The sequence below is a fragment of the Chiroxiphia lanceolata genome, chromosome 20 (genome assembly GCF_009829145.1).
Source record: "Chiroxiphia lanceolata isolate bChiLan1 chromosome 20, bChiLan1.pri, whole genome shotgun sequence".
Classification (NCBI taxonomy): domain Eukaryota; kingdom Metazoa; phylum Chordata; class Aves; order Passeriformes; family Pipridae; genus Chiroxiphia; species Chiroxiphia lanceolata.
The window spans coordinates 3,524,115-3,541,954 of record NC_045656.1 but is presented as its reverse complement, the minus strand read 5'-3'; the positions used below and the strand labels follow the sequence as shown (position 1 = coordinate 3,541,954).

The 17,840-nt window shown below is 57.8% G+C and overlaps 2 protein-coding genes across 2 annotated transcripts; one reads left to right on the top strand and one right to left on the bottom strand.

The window, feature by feature from the left end:
• Positions 1-691: 691 nt before the first annotated feature.
• Positions 692-6,503, bottom strand: LOC116796753 (glutamine-rich protein 2-like). The gene is made up of 16 exons (XM_032707626.1): positions 5,993-6,503; positions 5,624-5,692; positions 5,489-5,536; positions 5,162-5,257; positions 4,929-5,020; positions 4,668-4,782; positions 4,293-4,499; positions 3,948-4,070; positions 3,640-3,726; positions 3,162-3,326; positions 2,893-3,005; positions 2,210-2,275; positions 1,854-1,919; positions 1,483-1,624; positions 1,226-1,319; positions 692-883 (listed from the first exon to the last, which is right to left on the bottom strand). Exons 1-16 carry the CDS (start codon positions 6,245-6,247, stop codon positions 786-788), a joined length of 1,836 nt encoding a protein of 611 aa, XP_032563517.1. The 5' UTR covers positions 6,248-6,503; the 3' UTR covers positions 692-785.
• Positions 6,504-8,637: 2,134 nt separating this feature from the next.
• LOC116796754 (glutamine-rich protein 2-like) lies at positions 8,638-15,087 on the top strand. Its single transcript, XM_032707627.1, has 17 exons — positions 8,638-9,325; positions 9,600-9,668; positions 9,756-9,779; positions 9,816-9,854; positions 10,092-10,187; positions 10,376-10,467; positions 10,614-10,728; positions 10,896-11,108; positions 11,329-11,460; positions 11,681-11,755; positions 12,069-12,224; positions 12,381-12,496; positions 13,114-13,179; positions 13,477-13,542; positions 14,112-14,253; positions 14,422-14,506; positions 14,903-15,087. Exons 1-17 carry the CDS (start codon positions 9,071-9,073, stop codon positions 14,992-14,994), a joined length of 1,833 nt encoding a protein of 610 aa, XP_032563518.1. The 5' UTR covers positions 8,638-9,070; the 3' UTR covers positions 14,995-15,087.
• The last annotated feature ends 2,753 nt before the right edge of the window (positions 15,088-17,840 follow it).

Genomic DNA, 17,840 nt, shown 5'->3' with positions numbered 1-17,840 from the left:
GGGATGTCCCCTCTGGAGGTGGAGCATGATCCAGGTCTCTGCTTGGTGCTGGGAGACCTATGAACAACTAAAGGTGCAATTTGGCTTTTGTAGGGGCTGCCTGTGTCCCATCTCCCAGGAGCACTGCAGCTGGGCAGCCCCAGGGGTAAAATCAGGGCTGGGAATGTGCTGCTTCCCTGGCAGGGCTGTTTCTTCCCCATCCTTTTGCTGCCTAACCAGCATCCTTGTCAAAATTGCTAATTTCCTCCTCAAAAGCTGCTCCACACCAGGAGATGGTGCCTCTGGGTGCCTCTGGGCCACCCCCTCCCCAGGAACAGCGAGGAGGAGCAGGAGCAGGGAGGTGACCGGCAGAGGCTTCACCTCCATCCCCAGGAAGGGTGTGGAGCAGCTGAACCTGAAGCCATTTCCAGTGCAGCTGAAGGACAAGAGGGGCTTGGGCACACCCTGGGCTGCTCCTGGTTCCACAGCAGGCCCCAGATCTCAGAGCTGCCCCACAAGGTGCCACGGGACCAGCACTGGCCTTAAGTCGTGGCTGTGGGGCACGATGTGCTCAGCCTGGTGGCAGAGAGACAGGAGGGAGGAGAAAGGTTGAGGAGCATCAGGGAGCCTGAGGAAGAGAGGGGCTGGTGGGACCAGGCTTTGTCTGCATTTTGAAGGTTTTTTATTAAGCTAATAAAACCTCTTTTGGAGGGTAATTTTAACAGACTTCTGTGTCTGCTGAAGAGACGTCCCCTGTTGAGTACTGGGTGTCCAGTCCTGTCCGGCTGCTTGGGGGTAGGTGATGTCTAGCAGGGCAGGGGTGTTTGGACAAGCTCCGGTGCCCAGGAAACGTGCTTGGGCTTGCAGGTCTTGGCTGGCCGTTGCTCCTGTGAGGTGGAAGGGCCTGGGAACGAGGGGCAAGGGTGAGCTCCCCACTTCCCAGGGGCAGCCCCCAGCTGGGGCAGCGCTGCCAGCCCAGGACGTGGCAGGCAGCAGGGACACCTGCCTGTCCAGAGACCCCAGGGTTGGGGTGCTGGTCCCCACCCACCAGCACACAAGCTGTTGTCCCACACTGGCCAGGGCCATCCCCCCACCTTGCTCCACCTCCAACCCCAGTCACCCCCTCCGCCAGTGCTCCTGCTCCCTCCTGCTTCCACCTCCCTTCATCCCACCCAAGCCCCAGCTCCCTCCACAGCACACAACCAGTACCCCCTCCCTCCGGTCTTGTGCCCTGACAGGGACATACCTATCTCACCCTGTGCCCTGTTCACAACATGAGGCTGGTCCTTCTGGCCCTTAGAGATGTGGCTACTGCTGCCCAGCAGCTTGGTCACACTAGTCTGGGAAGGAGAGAGCAGCTGGGGCTCAATTCACCCTCCCCCAGCAACCCCCCCAACCCAGCTCTCCCTGGGGCAACTGAAAGCACAAATTCCCCCTGGATACTCAGCCTCACCCTCCCAGCCTTGGTCACCCCTGCCATGTCCATGCCTTTGCCTTCCTTACCTTGTTGGGGGTTGCTGTGAGGCCCTGTGGTCGCGTGTTGTTCCAGGGGGAAGCCTGGATGCACTGCACCAAGTGGCTGATCCTCTGATGGTCCCCAGTGCTCTGTAGCACACGGGCGATCCTGCCACTGGCCACTGTTCTCCTGTGGGATGGTTCCAGGATTGATCAGTGCTCAGCACAGGGGAGTGCAAAGAGGGCTTTAAAACCCACGGACCTGGGGCAAGCGCTGATTCTCCACAATCCTCCCTCTGCTCCCCTGCACTGTTTAGGCCCACAAGGCCCCTCCGCCCCCATGCAGAGAAGAGCTCTCCTTGCTAGGGCAGGGCTATCCTGTACCCCAGGAGCCAGGGATGTGTCCTCAGGTCTCCTACCTTTGGCTGTGTTGTGGGTCCTTGCTGGGGGGCATCGGCTGAAAATATGGGAGTGTCTCAGGATACCTGGAGAGGGCAGAAACCACAGGTTGGTGACAGGGGACAAATAACCCATGCCTGCTTGGGGCAGTACCCCAAAACCCACAGGCTTGTAGCCCACAGCACCCCTTGCCTGTAGCCCTTGGGGATGAGCACCCACAACCCCTCCTGATGGGCAGGGCTGAGGAGGGGGCTCAGCAGGGTCAGACCCTCCCAAGCAGACACCCTCACCCTGTGCCTGGCACAGCGGGTCACCCCTGGCAGCCATTCAGCCCCATCCCACTCACGCAGCCCCCCGAAGCAGAGGTGATACTCACGGGCCAGGAACCTGCGTTTTGACCGGGCGGTCACAGGACAGGCACGTGAAAGGGACTGGCAGCTGCCTAAGGAGGGGGAGACAAAAGGGCTGGCTGAGCTCTTGGGGGGACACAGCCCTGCCCACCCGCAGGCAGTGGCTCACTGGCAGCAGCAAGGTGCCGGGCACGGCACTGCAGGGAGTCACGGCGTCTGCAGGGCCAACCGTGGCTGTGGGGCCTGGTTTCTCCCCGTTCCCCAACCCACTGGCTGGTGCCAGCTGAAGGGCACAGGGCCCACGCTGCCATTCCAAGCAGCCCTTGCACCACTTGCAGCGCTTCACCAGCACTAATGACCCCCCTGTGCCTGGCCAGGAGGGCAGGGCACCACCCAGCCCTGGGGCGCTGCGTGTCACACCCCTGCCAGGGGAAGGAGTGCCCATCTCCCAGCCTTGCTTCTGGAAGCCTTTGCAGCCACAGCCCAGTTTGCTTTGGGAGGGCTCTGTTCCACAGCTGCCCCCTCCTCGTGCCTCCTTTCCTGCTGCTGGTGGAAGGAGAAGGTGCAGCTGCTTCATCAGCATCACCACGGTTTGTTTGGCAGCTAAATTGCTGCGGTGCCAGGGTACCACGTGGGCACTGTCTGGGACAGCTGGAGGGAACAGCACCATCACTGTCCCCAAAGCCATTGCCATCCCCATCCCACTCACTTCCTCAGCCCAGCAGCGCTGTCAGCCATCATCTTCTTCTCGAGCTCCTTGATGCTCTTCTTCCAGGTCTCCTCCATCTGCTCATGGAAAGCCTTCAGCTCCCCACGATCCAGCTGTGGACAGGTGCACACCCTCAGCCAGCTGCCCCAGCATGGGACATGGCTGTCTCCAGGGAAAATCCAGGAGTGGGACCCTCAGAGGGATGCTGCCTCAGGCTGCCAAGACGCAAAGGAGCAAGTTTTTCAGACTGGGAATGAGGCATTCCTCACCTTGTTTTCTATCCTGTGGCTGAGCTTCTCCTGCAGCTCGTTCCAGTGCTCATTCTGTCCCAACACCTGACTCTGCATCTTCCGCAGCCTCTGTTCCAGCCGCTCCATGTTCGCCTCAAACTGGGTGCGATTGACTTTGCTGCCCAAGGCATTTTTGTCCGCTTTCTAACAGAGGGGAAGGGCAGGAGTGAAGTGGGGAAAGGGTTGAGGAATGACAGGCAGGGCCAGGGCGTGTCAGGGGCAGAGGGAGAAGCACTCCCTCCGTGCCATCGTGCCCCTTCCAGGGCAGGGTGGCCCCGGTCACCCCATCACCCCCATGGGGTTCTTCCCACCCGTGGAGGGGCAAGGGACCTGCACTTGGTCTGGAAATCCTCCCTCTCCCAGGCCACTTCTGCCACTCATGCACCAAAGCACAAGGGGCACTTGTCACCCTGTCCAGGAAGCCCTGGGCTGGTACAGAGGACCCTCAAGACTCTACCACATCCACTGCCGCCAACATGTTCTGCAACATTTTCTGCTCATCTGCTTTCTCCTTCTGCAATTTCTCCAAGGACTGGAACAGCATCTTTCAACACAGAAAGCATCCCATGACATGGCAGCAGCGTTGGAGCTGCCTCCTGGTCAGCTGAGCAGCCCCTGCTCCCCCTACCCAAAATCCTCTGGGAAACACCCTTGGAACCCCCTCAGGGCTGTGAGCAGGTTGGCAGGGGGACAGATTCCTTGTGGTCCCCTGCCTGGAGTCTGCCTGAGGGATGCTCTGACCCCACAGGACTTTCAGCCACCCACCTCAATAGCTTTCTGCTTTTCCTCACAGTCCTTCTGGAGGTTCCCTGAGACCAAGCTGAGCTCCTCACAGTCCCCTTGAATCTTCCTGACCCTGTCCTCCATGTGCTGCAGGAGCTGCTGGTCCTGCTCCAGGGAGGAGGAAAAGATGATGCTTAGCAAGGGGAGTCTGATTCCTCAGTGTCAACAGGACATTTGCACCCAGGCTTTAATTTCCTTCCATGCTGCTGACTGGTCCAAGCCAGTCTGGGGGCAGTGAGGGGCTCCCCAGCATTTTACAGCAAAGCACAGTCAGCCAGGGAATGCCATCAACCCACTCCCAAGTCCCCTGGGGTGCCAATTCCCTACCTGACTCCTTTGCTTTATGATGTTCTCCACCTTGCCCACGGCTGTCTGCTGTGACTGCAGGGAGTCCACCTCCTCCTCGAGTTTCTCACAGCGCTTGACAAGCTCCCCCAAAAACACTCTGATATTGAAGGTGCAGTTGGAACACTCTGGCTCCTCCATCTCTGTCTCGTCCTGCATAGTCCCTGTTATCTCTGCCAACTCGCCCAGCTGCAGGAAGGGCAGAAGGAATCTGCTCAGAGATGGGATGGATGCAGCCAGCACACCTGGGTGCCGTGGGGCTCGATGGCCACAGCCAGATGGGGAATGTGGCTGGAACCCCATCAGGACCTCTCCACTGAGCTGGCAGGTGGTGGGAGTGCTCCCCCAGCACCTCACCTGAGCATTCATTTGGTTGGTTGCCTCATTCACCATCTCTTCCAGCATGGCACTCCTCATCTCCTGCTGCTCCTCCAACTTCTTGAGTTCAGTCTTTGTCTCCTGTAGCACAGACCTGGCCAGCGAGATGGGGCAGGGGCAGGCTTAGCCTCCCCAGGGCTGCTTGGGCAATGTCCCTTTGCACCCAAACCAAGATGCTCTCAGATCCCCTGGGCTGTCTTGCAGCCCTACAAGGTAATAAACCCTTTCCTCTCCTCTTACTCCAGTTGTTGAGTGATCTGCTCACTGATCTCTTCATTCCACTTCATTGCATCCTCCCTCATCTTTCCGATGTTGTCATCCATCTTCTTCATCTGGAAAGGACAGTGGTGGTAGACTCAGGGCAGACCCAGGGCCTCACACCCTGTCCCCGGCCCAACCCCAAATCCCCAACTCAGGCAGCCACACTCAAATATCCCTCAAGAGCCCAAAGGTGACACCACCCAGTGGCTCACCGATGCAAATGCCTCTCTCATCTTCTCTGCCATGTGGGACTGTGTTGTCTTAATCATGCCAATCTCCTCCCGAAGATTCTGGTAGTCAGCCATGGCCTGGGAGAGAGGGGTGGTGGGGGTGAGTCTCAGGGGAGGGTCCTTGGGGACCTGCCATGGTGTGCCCAGCACAGGGGACAGTGCAGGTCAGGCTCAGCCAGGCTGGCAGGGCACTGCGGGCAGCACTCTCCATGCATCCAGCAGGGCCAGGGCTGCTGAGCCTGTGGCCGGCAGAGCTGAGGCCACTGGCTGCTGCCTCAGAGCCACAAGTGTCTCACAGCAGCAGTTCACCTGGTAATACTCTTCCTGGAGCCTCTTTATGTCCTCTGCCATGTGGGACTGTAGGAGAAAGGGGGGTCAGAGATGAGCCCCTGGGGAGTGTCCCTGGGGAACACGACCTTCACCCCCACTGTGGTCTGCACAAACCTGCATCTCCAGGATCTTTCTGATGTCCTTTGACACTTGGGAAAGTTCAGCCTTTATCGCACTAATCTCCTGAGAGACAGTTTAGGCAAAAAGGATTGTTCAAGGTTAGCCCTTGGCAACAAGTCCCCCAAGACCCCCAGCCCTGCCCTGGGGAGCCCATGGCACAGGCAGGGTCAGCAGGGAGAGCCCCAGTGCCGCCTGCCCGAGCCCGGCTCTGTGCCAGAGCACTGAAGCCCATCCCAAGGGCCAGGAAGCACTGCCAGCGGCCCAAGCGCTGCCTGGGCAGCGAGGGCAGAGTCAAGCACTGCTGAGGAAGTGGGAGGGACTGACTGGTGGGGGAGCACCAGGGGTTCTGGGAAGAGCCACTACCTCAGATATGAGTTTCTTATAGGATTCCATCTCCTGCTTCATTTGTTTTACATCAGCGGCCAACTCAGCCAGTGAGGGGCCACTCAGCTCGCCTGTCCACGGCTCCTGGGCTGTCAGGTACTGCACGTCCAGGTGCCCCAGCACGGCCCGCAGCAGTTTCCTCATGGCCGCAAAGTGTATGGCTCCATTCTGGGGCATCCCGATGGCGAGATCCAGCAGCTGGGAGAGGCTGAGAGTGTCCAAAGGAGTCGCCATGTCTGCAAAGACAGCCTTCCTGCCCAGACAGGATCTGCCAGGGATGAGCAAAAGGGATGGTAAAAGGGTTGATCAATAGAGATAATAAAATGGTTAAGCAAAACAGTTAATCAATCGTATTAGCAAAAGCAATGAGGAAGCGGGTCAGTCGCCAGAAGGCTCCTTCCTCCTTCCTCGGCCCTCGAAGGACTGGGGCCTGCGCTGCACGTGCCCCTCTTCATCACAGTTCCCGTTGCCAGGCAATGGACCCACCCCCCAGGAGACAGTGGGTCACAGAGCCATGGAGACATGAGGTCATAGAGTCATGAGGTCATAGAGTCATGAGGTCATAGAGTCATGAGGTCATAGAGCCATGGAAAGGTTTGGGCTGGAAGGGACCTTAATGCTCATCTCATTCCCCCACCCCTGCAAGGGACAGGGACAGGGACACCTTCCACTAGCCCAGGTTGCTCCAAGCCCCAGCCAACCTGGCCTTGAACACTTGCAGGGATGGGGCAGCCACCCTCACAGGGAAGAATTTCTTCTCAATATCCCATCCAACCCTGCCCTCAGGCAGTAGGAAGCTCTTGGCCCATGTCCTGTCACTCCAGACTGTCTCAGTTTAAGGAGACTGAAGTGTTTTGCTAAGGAGGATGAGTTATGCGGTAGACCAAACCGCTCTCTCTCAGCAATTGTAAATCCGAAATGAAGAGGCTCCAACCGAGGAAGTATGGAAAAAAGGAAGAAATAACAACCCTTTATTAAAGAATATATGTATATTGGCAAAAACAGCAAAAGAACACAGAAACAACTAAACAATAATCCTGTACCCAAAAGTCCCCTTCAAAAAGGAAACAGTCTGATACTTCTCTGTCCTCTAGTGCGATTCCAGTCACGGGTGACACTGTTGGGTCACTGGAGGAGCAGAGCCTGCAGTGCTCAATGTTGGTCGGCAGGCTCTGTTGGGCTCTGGGAACCCCGGATCGTGGGAGAAGCCGACAATGGAGATTCCCCCCCTCACATAGGAGGGGAAGGGGAAAAGGGGAAAGAAGGGCAGTTTCTTTCCCATTAAACTCACGCTGCCTGTGGCTGGCTGTAGCCAGGACTCCTCCCTTTGGTCGATGAGCACAAACTCTCCGATGAAAACTGAGAAGATTCTGGCTGGAGGGCAGCCAGATGACCAGGTCGAGAGCAAAACAGCCTCAGGGCTTTTCCAACACACACACCCACCCCTTGCCTCCATTAAGGCAGAAGGTGAAGTGCCCCTATCCAAGGAGAGGAGGGGAGAAAAACTCCTCACCCCCTCCCCAGCCTTAGAGAGGCTATCAGCCTGGAATGTTGTTCTACCAGCCAGCTCCTTTGTGTAGGTCAATCACCCAAGGCAGAAAACTGTCCTTCCCATTCAACATCCCTCCCCCACATTGCAGCAAGGGAAAGAAAATTCCCGTTTGTTTTTTTAGAAAAGGTAAACCCATGACAAAGGCCCTTGTCCAAAGTCATTCTCCAGCTCTCTTGGAGCCCCTTTGGTCACTGAAACATGCCCAAAGCTCTTCCAGGAAAGAGAGTCCATTATTGTTCATTTATTCAGTTTAAGACTTGAGTTACAGCTAAGCCAGTTCCTCATCCTTCAAGGATCCTCCTCAGCCTTTCTCCTCCCTCCTGTCTCTCTGCCACCAGGCTTAGCACATTGTGCCCCAGGGTCAGGACTTGAGGCCAGTGCTGGAGGATGGACAGTGGGTGTTGAAGGGAAGAACTTTATTTTTTTTCTATCACAGTCTTGGGGGACATTGGCAGGAGAAATCATTTCATTGGCTTCTTCATGGATTGTAAAGCTGACATAAAACCTCTCTTGAAGGAAGTTGTACAAAGGCTTCAGCCATGGAGTCTCTTTGCCCTGAAGTCCAGAGGAGAAAGGAGTCTATACCTCAACAACCCTATAGCTCACACAGCTGCTCACAGGGCTCCTCCTGTACCTCCTCCAAGAGGAACAGAACCCCATTGCTTCAGTGGCTCCAAAGCAGGCCTTGGGCTTGCTGTGCAAAAACCACACAGTGGCCAAAGTGCAAAGCCCAGGGGAAAAGAGCAGGTTTGGCCATTCTCTCACAGGGACTGAGCTCCGCAGTGCCTCTGCCCAGGTGCTGCTCCGGGGATCCCTTGGTTGGTGAGGAACAGACACGAATGTACTCTTTGCATTTCATCTGTGGTTTTGTGGGGGTTCCTGTGTCCTGCCCGGGCCAACTCACACTGACAGTTCAGTGGCACAGCAAAGCCAGGCTTATTCCCCACTCTGCAATGCAAGAAGAAACCAAGAACTGAGTGCGAGTTGCCTTGTAACAGAACAAGAAACTGGCACAGATTGCCCAGAGAAAAGTGTGGCTGCCTCACCCCTGTAAGTGTTCAAGGCCAGGTTGGATGGGGCTTGGAGCAACCTGGGCTAGTGGAAGGTGTCATTTTTTCTGTCCCTGGTAGGGGTTGGAATGAGATGAGCATTAAGGTCCCCTCCAGCCCAAACCTTTCCATGACTCTATGACCTCAGGACTCTGTGACCTCATGTCTCCATGGCTCTGTGACCCACTGTGTCCTGGGGATGGGGTGGGTCCGTTGCCTGGTAACGGGAGTTGTGATGAAGAGGGGCACGTGCAGCGCAGGCCCCAGTCCGTCGAGGGCCGAGGAAGGAGGAAGGAGCCTTCTGGCGACTGACCCGCTTCCTCATCGCTTTTGCTAATACGATTGATTAACCGTTTTACTCAACCATTTTATCATCCCTATTGATTATCCCTTTTACCATCTCTTTTGCTCATCCCTGGCAGATCCTATCTGGGCAGGAAGGCTGTCTTTGCAGACATGGCAACACCCATGGACACTCTCAGCCTCTCCCAGCTGCTGGATCTCGCCATCGGGATGCCCCAGAATGGAGCCGTCCACTTTGCGGCCATGAGGAAACTGCTGCGGGCCGTGCTGGGGCACCTGGACGTGCAGTACCTGACAGCCCAGGAGCCGTGGACGGGCGAGCTGAGTGGCCCCTCACTGGCTGAGTTGGCCACTGATGTAAAACAAATGAAGCAGGAGATGGAATCCTATAAGAAACTCATATCTGAGGTAGTGGCTCTTCCCAGAGCCCCTGGTGCTCCCCCACCAGTCAGTCCCTCCCCACATCCTCAGCAGTGCTTGACTCTGCCCTCGCTGCCCAGGCAGTGCTTGGGCCGCTGGCAGCGCTTCCTGGCCCTTGGGATGGGCTTCAGTGCTCTGGCACAGAGCCGGGCTCGGGCAGGCGGCACTGGGGCTCTCCCTGCTGACCCTGCCTGTGCCATTGGCTCCCCAGGGCAGGGCTGGGGGTCTCGGGGGACTCACCCCCGAGAACCCTTTTTCCTAGACTATCTCTCAGGCTCTACATGCGGAGAGTGGTGAGACCAAAGATGTGTCGAGGATCCAGGAGGCACAGGTTTGTGGAGATCACAGTGGGGGTGAAGGTCACGTTCCGCAGGGACACTCCCCAGGGGCTCATCTCTGACACCCCTTTCTCCTACAGCCCCACAGAGCAGAGGACATGAAGGTCCAGGATGTCCAGGATGTTCAGGAGGTTCAGAAGGTCCAGGAGGTCCAGAAGATCCAGGAGGAGCTTGACCAGGTGAACTGCTGCCCTCAGACACTTGTGGCTCTGAGGCAGCAGCCAGTGGCCTCGGCTCTGCTGTCAGAGGCTCAGCAGCCCTGGCCCTGCTGGATGCATGGAGAGTGCTGCCCACAGTGCCCTGCCAGCCTGCCCTGCACTGTCCCCTGTGCTGGCCACACCAAGGCAGGGGGAAAGGTCCTGCAGGTCCCCAGGAACCCTCCCCTGAGACTCACCCCCACCACCCCTCTCTCCCAGGCCATGGCTGACTACCAGAATCTTCGGGAGGAGATTGGTATAATTAAGAAAACACAGTCCCACATTGCAGAGAAGATGAGAGAGATGCTTGCATCGGTGAGCTGCTGGCTGGTGCCACCTTTGGGATCTTGTGGGGTGCTTGACTGTGGCTCCCTGAGCTGGGGATTTGGGGTTGATCCATGGACAGGGTGTGGGGCCCTGGGTCTGCCCTGGCAGCTGAAGGGCCCTCGTGCTGGGACAACATGAGGTCTGTGACCTGAGTCTGCCACCACTGCCCTTCCCAGATGAAGAAGATGGAGGACGACATGAGAAAGTTGAGGGCGGATATCGCCAAGTGGAAAGAAGAGACCAATGAGCAGATCACTCAGCAAATGGAGTAAGAGGACAGGAGAGGGTTTTGTACTCTGTAGGGCTGCAAAGAAGCCCAGAGGGCCTGGGAGCATCCTGGTTTGGGGGTAAGAGACATTGCCCAAGCAGCCCTGGGGAGGCTAAGCCTGCCCCTGCCCCCATCTCGCTGGCCAGGTCCGTGCTGCAGGAGACAAAGAGTGAACTCAAGAAGTTGGAGGAGCAGCAGGAGATGAGGAATGCCATGCTGGAGCAGATGGTGACCGAGACGACCAACCAGATGCAGGAGAAGGTGAGGTGCTGGGAGAGCACCCCACCACCCACTGGCTCAGTGGAGAGGTCCCGATGGGGTTCCAGCCACATCCCCCATCTGGCTGTGGCCATCGAGCCCCACGGCACCCAGGTGTGCTGGTTGCATCCATCCCATCTCTGAGCAGATTCCTTCTGCCCTTCCTGCAGCTGGGCGAGCTGGAGGAGACAGTGAGCACCGTGCAGGAGGAGCGGGAGGAGGAGATGGCCAAGGCAGCATGCTCCAACTGCACCTTCAATGACAAAGTTCTTTTGGGGGAGCTCGTCCAGCGCTGTGAGAAACTCGAGGAGGAGGTGGAGTCCCTGGAGTCCCGGCAGACAGCTGTGGGCAAGGTGGAGAACATCATAAAGCAAAGGAGTCAGGTAGGAAATTGGCACCCCAGGGGACTTGGGAGTGGGCTGATGGCATTCCCTGGCTGGCTGTGCTTTGCTGTAATGTGGAGGAGCCCCTCACTGCCCCCAGACTGGTTTGGACCAGTCAGCAGCATGGAAGGAAATTAAAGCCTGGGTGCAAATGTCCTGTTGACACTGAGGAATCAGACTCCCCTTGCTAAGCATCATCTTTTCCTCCTCCCTGGAGCAGGACCAGCAGCTCCTGCAGCACATGGAGGACATGGAGGACAGAGTCAGGAAGATTCAAGGGGACTGTGAGGAGCTCAGCTTGGTCTCAGAGAACCTCCAGAAGGACTGTGAGGAAAAGCAGAAAGCTATTGAGGTGGGTGGCTGAAAGTCCTGTGGGGTAAGAGCATCCCCCAGGCACACTCCAGGCGGGGGACCACAAGGAATCTGTCCCCCTGCTGACCTGCTCGAAACCCTGAGCAGGTTCCAAGGGTGTTTCCCAGAGGATTTTGGGTAGAGGAGCAGGGGCTGCTCAGCTGACCAGGAGGCAGCTCCAGCCCTGCTGCCATGTCATGGGATGCTTTCTGTGTTGAAAGATGCTGTTCCAGTCCTTGGAGAGACTGAAGAAGGAGAAGACAGCTGAGGAGAACATGTTGACAGCAATGGACATGGTAGAGTCTCGAGGGCCCTCTGTGCCAACCCAGGGCTTCCTGGACAGGGTGACAAATGCCCCTTGTCCAGTGGGGGCTGTTTGGCAAAAGTGGTCTGGGAGAGGGAGGATTTCCAGACCAAGTGCAGGTCCCTTGCCCCTCCACGGGTGGGAACAACCCCATGGGGGTGATGGGGTGACCGGGACCACCCTGCCCTGGAAGGGGCACGATGGCACGGAGGGAGTGCTTCTCCCTCTGCCCCTGACACGCCCTGGCCCTGCCTGTCATTCCTCAACCCTTTCCCCTCTTCACTCCTGCCTTTCTCCTCTGCCAGAAATCTGCCTTGGGCAGCAAAGTCAATCGTACCCAGTTTGAGGCGAGCATGGAGCGACTGGATGAGAGGTTGCGGAAAATGCAGAGTCAGGTGTTGGGACAGAATGAGCACTGGAACGAGCTGCAGGAGAAGCTCAGCCACAGGATAGAAAACAAGGTGAGGAATGCCTCATCCACACTGTGCGAAACTGGCACCTTTGCGTCTTGGCAGCCTGAGGCAGCATCCCTCTGAGGGTCCCACTCCTGGATTTTCCCTGGAGACAGCCATGTCCCATGCTGGGGCAGCTGGCTGAGGGTGTGCACCTGTCCACAGCTGGATCGTGGGGAGCTGAAGGCTTTCCATGAGCAGATGGAGGAGACCTGGAAGAAGAGCATCAAGGAGCTTGAGACCAAGATGGCCGAGAGTGACAGCGCCGCTGGGCTGAGGAAGTGAGTGGGATGGGGATGGCAATGGCTTTGGGGACAGTGATGGTGCTGTTCCCTCCAGCTGTCCCAGACAGTGCCCACATGGTACCCTGGCACTGCACCAATTTAGCCACCAAACAGACCATGGCGATGCTGATGAAGCAGCTGCACCTTCTCCTTCCACCAGCAGCAGGAAAGGAGGCACGAGGAGGGGGCAGCTGTGGGACAGAGCCCTCCCAAAGCAAACTGGGCTGTGGCTGCAAAGGCTTCCAGAAGCAAGGCTGGGAGATGGGCACTCCTTCCCCAGGCAGGGGTGTGACACACAGCGCCCCAGGGCTGGGTGGTGCCCTGCCCTCCTGGCCAGGCACAGGGGGGTCATTAGTGCTGGTGAAGCACTGCAAGTGGTGCAAGGGCTGCTTGGGATGGCAGCGTGGGCCCTGTGCCCTTCAGCTGGCACCGGCCAGTGGGTTGGGGAACGGGGAGAAACCAGGCCCCACAGCCACGGTTGGCCCTGCAGACGCCGTGACTCCCTGCAGTGCCGTGCCCGGCACCTTGCTGCTGCCAGGGAGCCACTGCCTGTGGGTGGGCAGGGCTGTGTCCCCCCAGGAGCTCAGCCAGCCCTTTTGTCTCCCCTTCCTTAGGCAGCTGCCAGTCCCTTTCACGTGTCTGTCCTGTGACCGCCCGGTCAAAACGCAGGTTCCTGGCCCGTGAGTATCACCTCTGCTTCGGGGGGCTGCGTGAGTGGGATGGGGCTCAATGGCTGCCAGGGGTGACCCGCTGTGCCAGGCACAGGGTGAGGGTGTCTGCTTGGGAGGGTCTGACCCTGCTGAGCCCCCTCCTCAAAGCTGCCCATCAGGACAGAGTATGAGGCCTTGTCCCCAAGGGCTGCTGACACTGTGATGTACAACCCGTGAGGTACAAGACTGTGGGTTTGGGGGTACTGCCCCAAGCAGGTGTGAGTTGTTTGTCCCCTGTCACCCACCTGTGGCTTCTGCCCTCTACAGGAAACCCGAGACACTCCCGTACTTGCAGCCACTGCCCCCCATCAAGGGCACACAGCACAGCCAAAGGTAGGAGACCTGAGGACACATCCCTGGCTCCTGGGGTGCAGGATAGCCCTGCCCTAGCAAGGAGAGCTCTTCCCTGCATAGGGGCAGAGGGGCCTTGTGGGCCTGAGCAGTGCAGGGCAGCAGAGGGAGGGCTGTGGAAAGTCACTGCTTGCCCCAGCTCTGGGGGTTTTACTGCCCTCTTTCCACTGCCATGTCTAGCCCAGGACTCTGCCTCAAGGTCACTGAAACCACACGTGATGAGTTTTGTCTGGTCTCAGCCTGAGCTCAGGCTTGGGGTGGAGTAGGATGCCTCCTGTGAAAGCAATTCCCACAACCAAGCCCAGCTCCTGCCTGTTGCTGTCCTGTGCACAGGGACCTGCCATGGCCATGGCCAGCTCACCTGATCATGGGGAAACAAAGAGCAGATCCAGCCCCGTGGGATGGGCCTGGGTCTCCTGCAGCAGGTGGAGGGGAACCAGGAGGGACATGTGCCACCGGAGAGCACCCCCTGGTCCCCTCCCTGCTGCAGGAGGGTGAAGCCCAGGATGCCACAGTGCTGGGCACTGAGCATCCCTGTGCCCATCCCACAGGAGAACAGCAACCAATGGCAGAATCTCCCGAGTGGCACCAATCACTATGGACTATCAGAGCAGCAGAAGCCCCGGGCAGCACATCCAGGCTTCCCCCCTGAGCAGTGGGCGGCTGCAGGGCCTCGTGGTACTCCCCAACAAGGTAGGGAAGGCACAGACACAGCAGGTGTGACTGAGGCTGGGAAGGTGAGGTAGAGTATCCAGGGGGAATCTGTGCCTTCAGTTGCCCCAGGGAGAGCTGGGTTGGGAGGGTTGCTGGGGAATGATGAGTTGGGCTTCATGTTGCAACCAGCTGCTCTCTCCTTCCCAGACTAGTGTGACCAAGCTGCTGGGCAGGAGCGGCAAAATCCTCCAAGACTGGGAGGACCAACCTCTTACAGTGGACAGGGCAGATGGTGAGCTGTGCATGGCCCTTTCAGCATACGATGGTGTGGGTGGTAGGGGATTGTCTGTTGGGGAGAGGGCTGGTAGGCAAGCAGGGTTATGTGTGCAGAACTGGGCAGGCTGGCATGGAGGGCAGGGGTGGGATGAAGGAGGCAGAAGCAGGAGGGAGCAGGAGCACTGGCAGATGGGGTGACTGGAGTTGGAGGTGGAGCAAGGTGGGGGGATGGCCCTGGCCAGTGTGGGACAACAGCTTGTGTGCTGGTGGGTGGGGACCAGCACCTCTAACCCTGGAGGTCTCTGGACAGGCAGGTGTCCCTGCTGCCTGCCACGTCCTGGGCTGGCAGCGCTGCCCCAGCCAGGGGCTGCCCCTGGAAAGTGGGGAGCTCACCCTTGCCCCTCGTTCCCAGGCCCTTCCACCTCACAGGAGCACCGGCCAGCCACAACTCACAGCCACGTCTCCTGGGCACCAGAGCTTGTCCTACCACCCCTGCTCCGCTAGACATCACCTGTCCCCAAGAAGCCGGACAGGACTGGGTGCCCAGTGCTCAATAAGGAATGTCTTGTCAGCAGACACAGAAGTCTGTTAAAATTAACCTCCAAAGATGAATTTTTGGGTTTTATTAGGTTAATAAAAAACCTAATGCAGACAAAGCCTGGTCCCACCAGCCTCTCTCTTCCTCAGGCTCCCTGATGCTCCTCAACCTTTCTCCTCCCTCCTGTCTCTCTGCCACCAGGCTGAGCACATCTTGCCCCATGGCCAGGACTTGAGGCCAGCGCTGGTCCTGCAGTGCCTTGTGGGGCAGCTCTGAGGATCTGGGGCCTGCTGTGGAACCAGGAGCAGCCCAGGGTGTGCTCAGGCCCCGGGGGCTGCAGAGCCCTCTGCCCCAGAGGCTGGGAAGCCACAGGCGCATCCCCGGGAGGCCTGGCTGGCACTGCTGGGGCTGCTGGTCTCAGTGGCCACCTGAAATCCTTCCAGCCAGCCCGGACAGCCCCTCCGGAGCAGGGCTGAGCCATGCCCGAGTGCCAGCCCTGATGGCAGGGCCCAGCAGAGCTGTGCCTTCATCTGGGCACTGGCAGATTCCAAGCTCATCTGTCTAATTCCCCCTGCGGTCCCTTTCTCCAGGGGCAGCAGCAGGACTGGCCCCCAGGGTTTCCTCTCCCCGGGGGCGGGCAGCCCCTTGCCCACCCGTCCCTCTCAGGCCCCCTCTGCAGAGCTGCTTTCCAGCCGGGCCCCCCCGGCATGTCCCGGAGCCCGGCGCTGATCCTGCCCAGGGCCGGCGGGGCCCTGCGGCCGGGCCGGGCCATCCCGGGCAGGAGCAGCCCCCGAGGCGGGGGGACACACAGGCACAGGGGGACACGGGGAACCCACGCTGGGCACGGGTCCCTCCTGTCCCCACTCCCGCAGAGCCGCGCCCTGTCCCAGCGGAGGAAGGACATGAGCCCACAGCACTGTCTCGGCTGTGCTTGTCACAGGGTTGTGGCAGTAAAACGTTGCTGAAAATGTTGCAAATTATCCAGAAATGACAGTTGATGGAATGTAGAGAGCTCAGAGACAATTTAAGGTGACCCAGTCCTGTTTAGGGTCTCTGCGGGTGCCTAAAGTAACAAGTTCTACCTCTGTGACTACCTTAAATAACAATTTGTTTTTCTTATGAATATGTGTATCTCTGGCTAATAAATACACCCACCGTCTTGAGCCATGCATGGACTTAATTGGAACTATTCCCGGTGCAGCCGGGGCCATAGTTCTGCTCTGTAATAAAGTAGTGCTTGCTTCCTAATACTACATTGGTGTTAGGGAGCTTTATTCCCAAATTTCAGTGACAGCTACACCCTTACCATCCTCTCTTCTGGAACCGGACCAGGCTTAGGGGTGGTTCAGGGCCTTTTCCCACCCAGAGCTGGCTGTACACAAGCACACCACACCAGATGCCCATGGGATGCTACCTACTGGTTTTCTTCAGAGCATTCACTGAAGCATTGGAGGGAGATTTCTTGAAGATGTTTAGGGTTTCTGTATGCACACAGTGGCCTGGAGCAACCAAAAGCAGCAGGGAAGCAAGGAGCAGAAGGCACTGGGCTGCTAGAAAGGGACAAGACGGAGAAAAGATGAAACAGGACCCTCCCTGCAGAGAGACTGGACATCCCATGGCTCCAGCAGTGCAGTTAACATGACCCTGTGAGGTGCAGGAGAGCACCAAGAATGCTGGGCAGCATCAGGCTGCTTCCTGCAAGCTGGAAGGCTTGCCCAAGGGGTAGACAACCTTGCCTTTCCCCCTTGATCTGCTCCCGGCAAGTCAAGCACGGGATGGTTTTGGGTGGAGCAAAGCACCCAACAGTCGACTGAGCCAAGTTTCACTCCTGGCCCCTGGAGCAGGGGACTGGCTGGGGTGAGCCAGAAGGCAGGGGACAAGCTGCTGGTGCTCCCAGGAAGGCACTGGTGCCACTGCTCCCCATCAGCGTGCATGGAGCCTCTCCTTATTGCTGGGCTGCCCTACCTGTGCTCCCCCCACTGCTGGCAAAGTACCCTCTTCTCAGCCTTGTACTCACCCGTGGCTCCAGGTGGGAATGCTCTTGGAGTATGAGATGGTTTGACCCAAGGTCAATTCTTCAAACCACCACAAATTTGCTCTAAGGTTGAGAGAAGTTTCACGCAGGCAAACAAACTCAGCATGGGGAAATTATATCAAAATTTATTGCTAACAGAATAAAAAATATAAAGTAATATATACAACAATCCTAACTATTTCTCCTATGGTAATAAAACAATATATTTACAAACAACACCCCTTCCTCCCCCCATAAAGTCCAGGAGAAGAAGAAGTCTCTCCTTTACTCTCAGGACCACAGTTCCAACTCACAGTAGCTGGAAAATCTTTTCTCTCTCTCTCTCTTCATCAGAATGCAGGGGGGCCTACCCTCACCTCTCCCCACTCGGCCACACTACCGAGGATTTTACCATGGGCTTCGAGGGAACACTTGTGTCACCATGTCTTCACCATGGAGTACAGGGAGTTAAAGCTTAAAGTCTTTATTCTCTGCTTCGTGGAGGTTCCTTCCACGGGAAGTTTTGGGAGTCCCCCTAAATCTGGGGGCCACCCTTCCCTGGGTCAAAAGGGTTCTGGGGTTTTTGACTCAGTTCCTACCCCAGAACTTTTTCAGCTGACTTCTCTCTCTCTCTCCGCTCGGCAGAGGTTTGTTGCCGCTCTCTGCTTCTGCTGCTTTGGCTGCTGCAAACTCAGGGTCTGGCCATCCTGGTCTAGCTCACAGGACACCTCCAGGCTCCCTCGGCCCATCTCTGCTCCACATACTGAGTGCTGCTGCCGCTTTGGCGTCATGGCTGCT

Excerpts from the sequence above, each read along its gene's own strand:
- LOC116796753 (XM_032707626.1), bottom strand. The coding sequence starts at position 6,247 with ATGGCGACTCCTTTGGACACTCTCAGCCTCTCCCAGCTGCTGGATCTC. Across the intron at positions 4,500-4,667 it reads CCAACCAAATGAATGCTCAG|CTGGGCGAGTTGGCAGAGAT; the intron begins GTGAGGTGCTGG and ends CCCTTCCTGCAG. Across the intron at positions 1,625-1,853 it reads GACCCACAACACAGCCAAAG|GAGAACAGTGGCCAGTGGCA; the intron begins GTAGGAGACCTG and ends ACCATCCCACAG.
- LOC116796754 (XM_032707627.1), top strand. The coding sequence starts at position 9,071 with ATGGCAACACCCATGGACACTCTCAGCCTCTCCCAGCTGCTGGATCTC. Across the intron at positions 11,461-11,680 it reads AAAAGCAGAAAGCTATTGAG|ATGCTGTTCCAGTCCTTGGA; the intron begins GTGGGTGGCTGA and ends CTGTGTTGAAAG. Across the intron at positions 13,180-13,476 it reads AAAACGCAGGTTCCTGGCCC|GAAACCCGAGACACTCCCGT; the intron begins GTGAGTATCACC and ends TGCCCTCTACAG.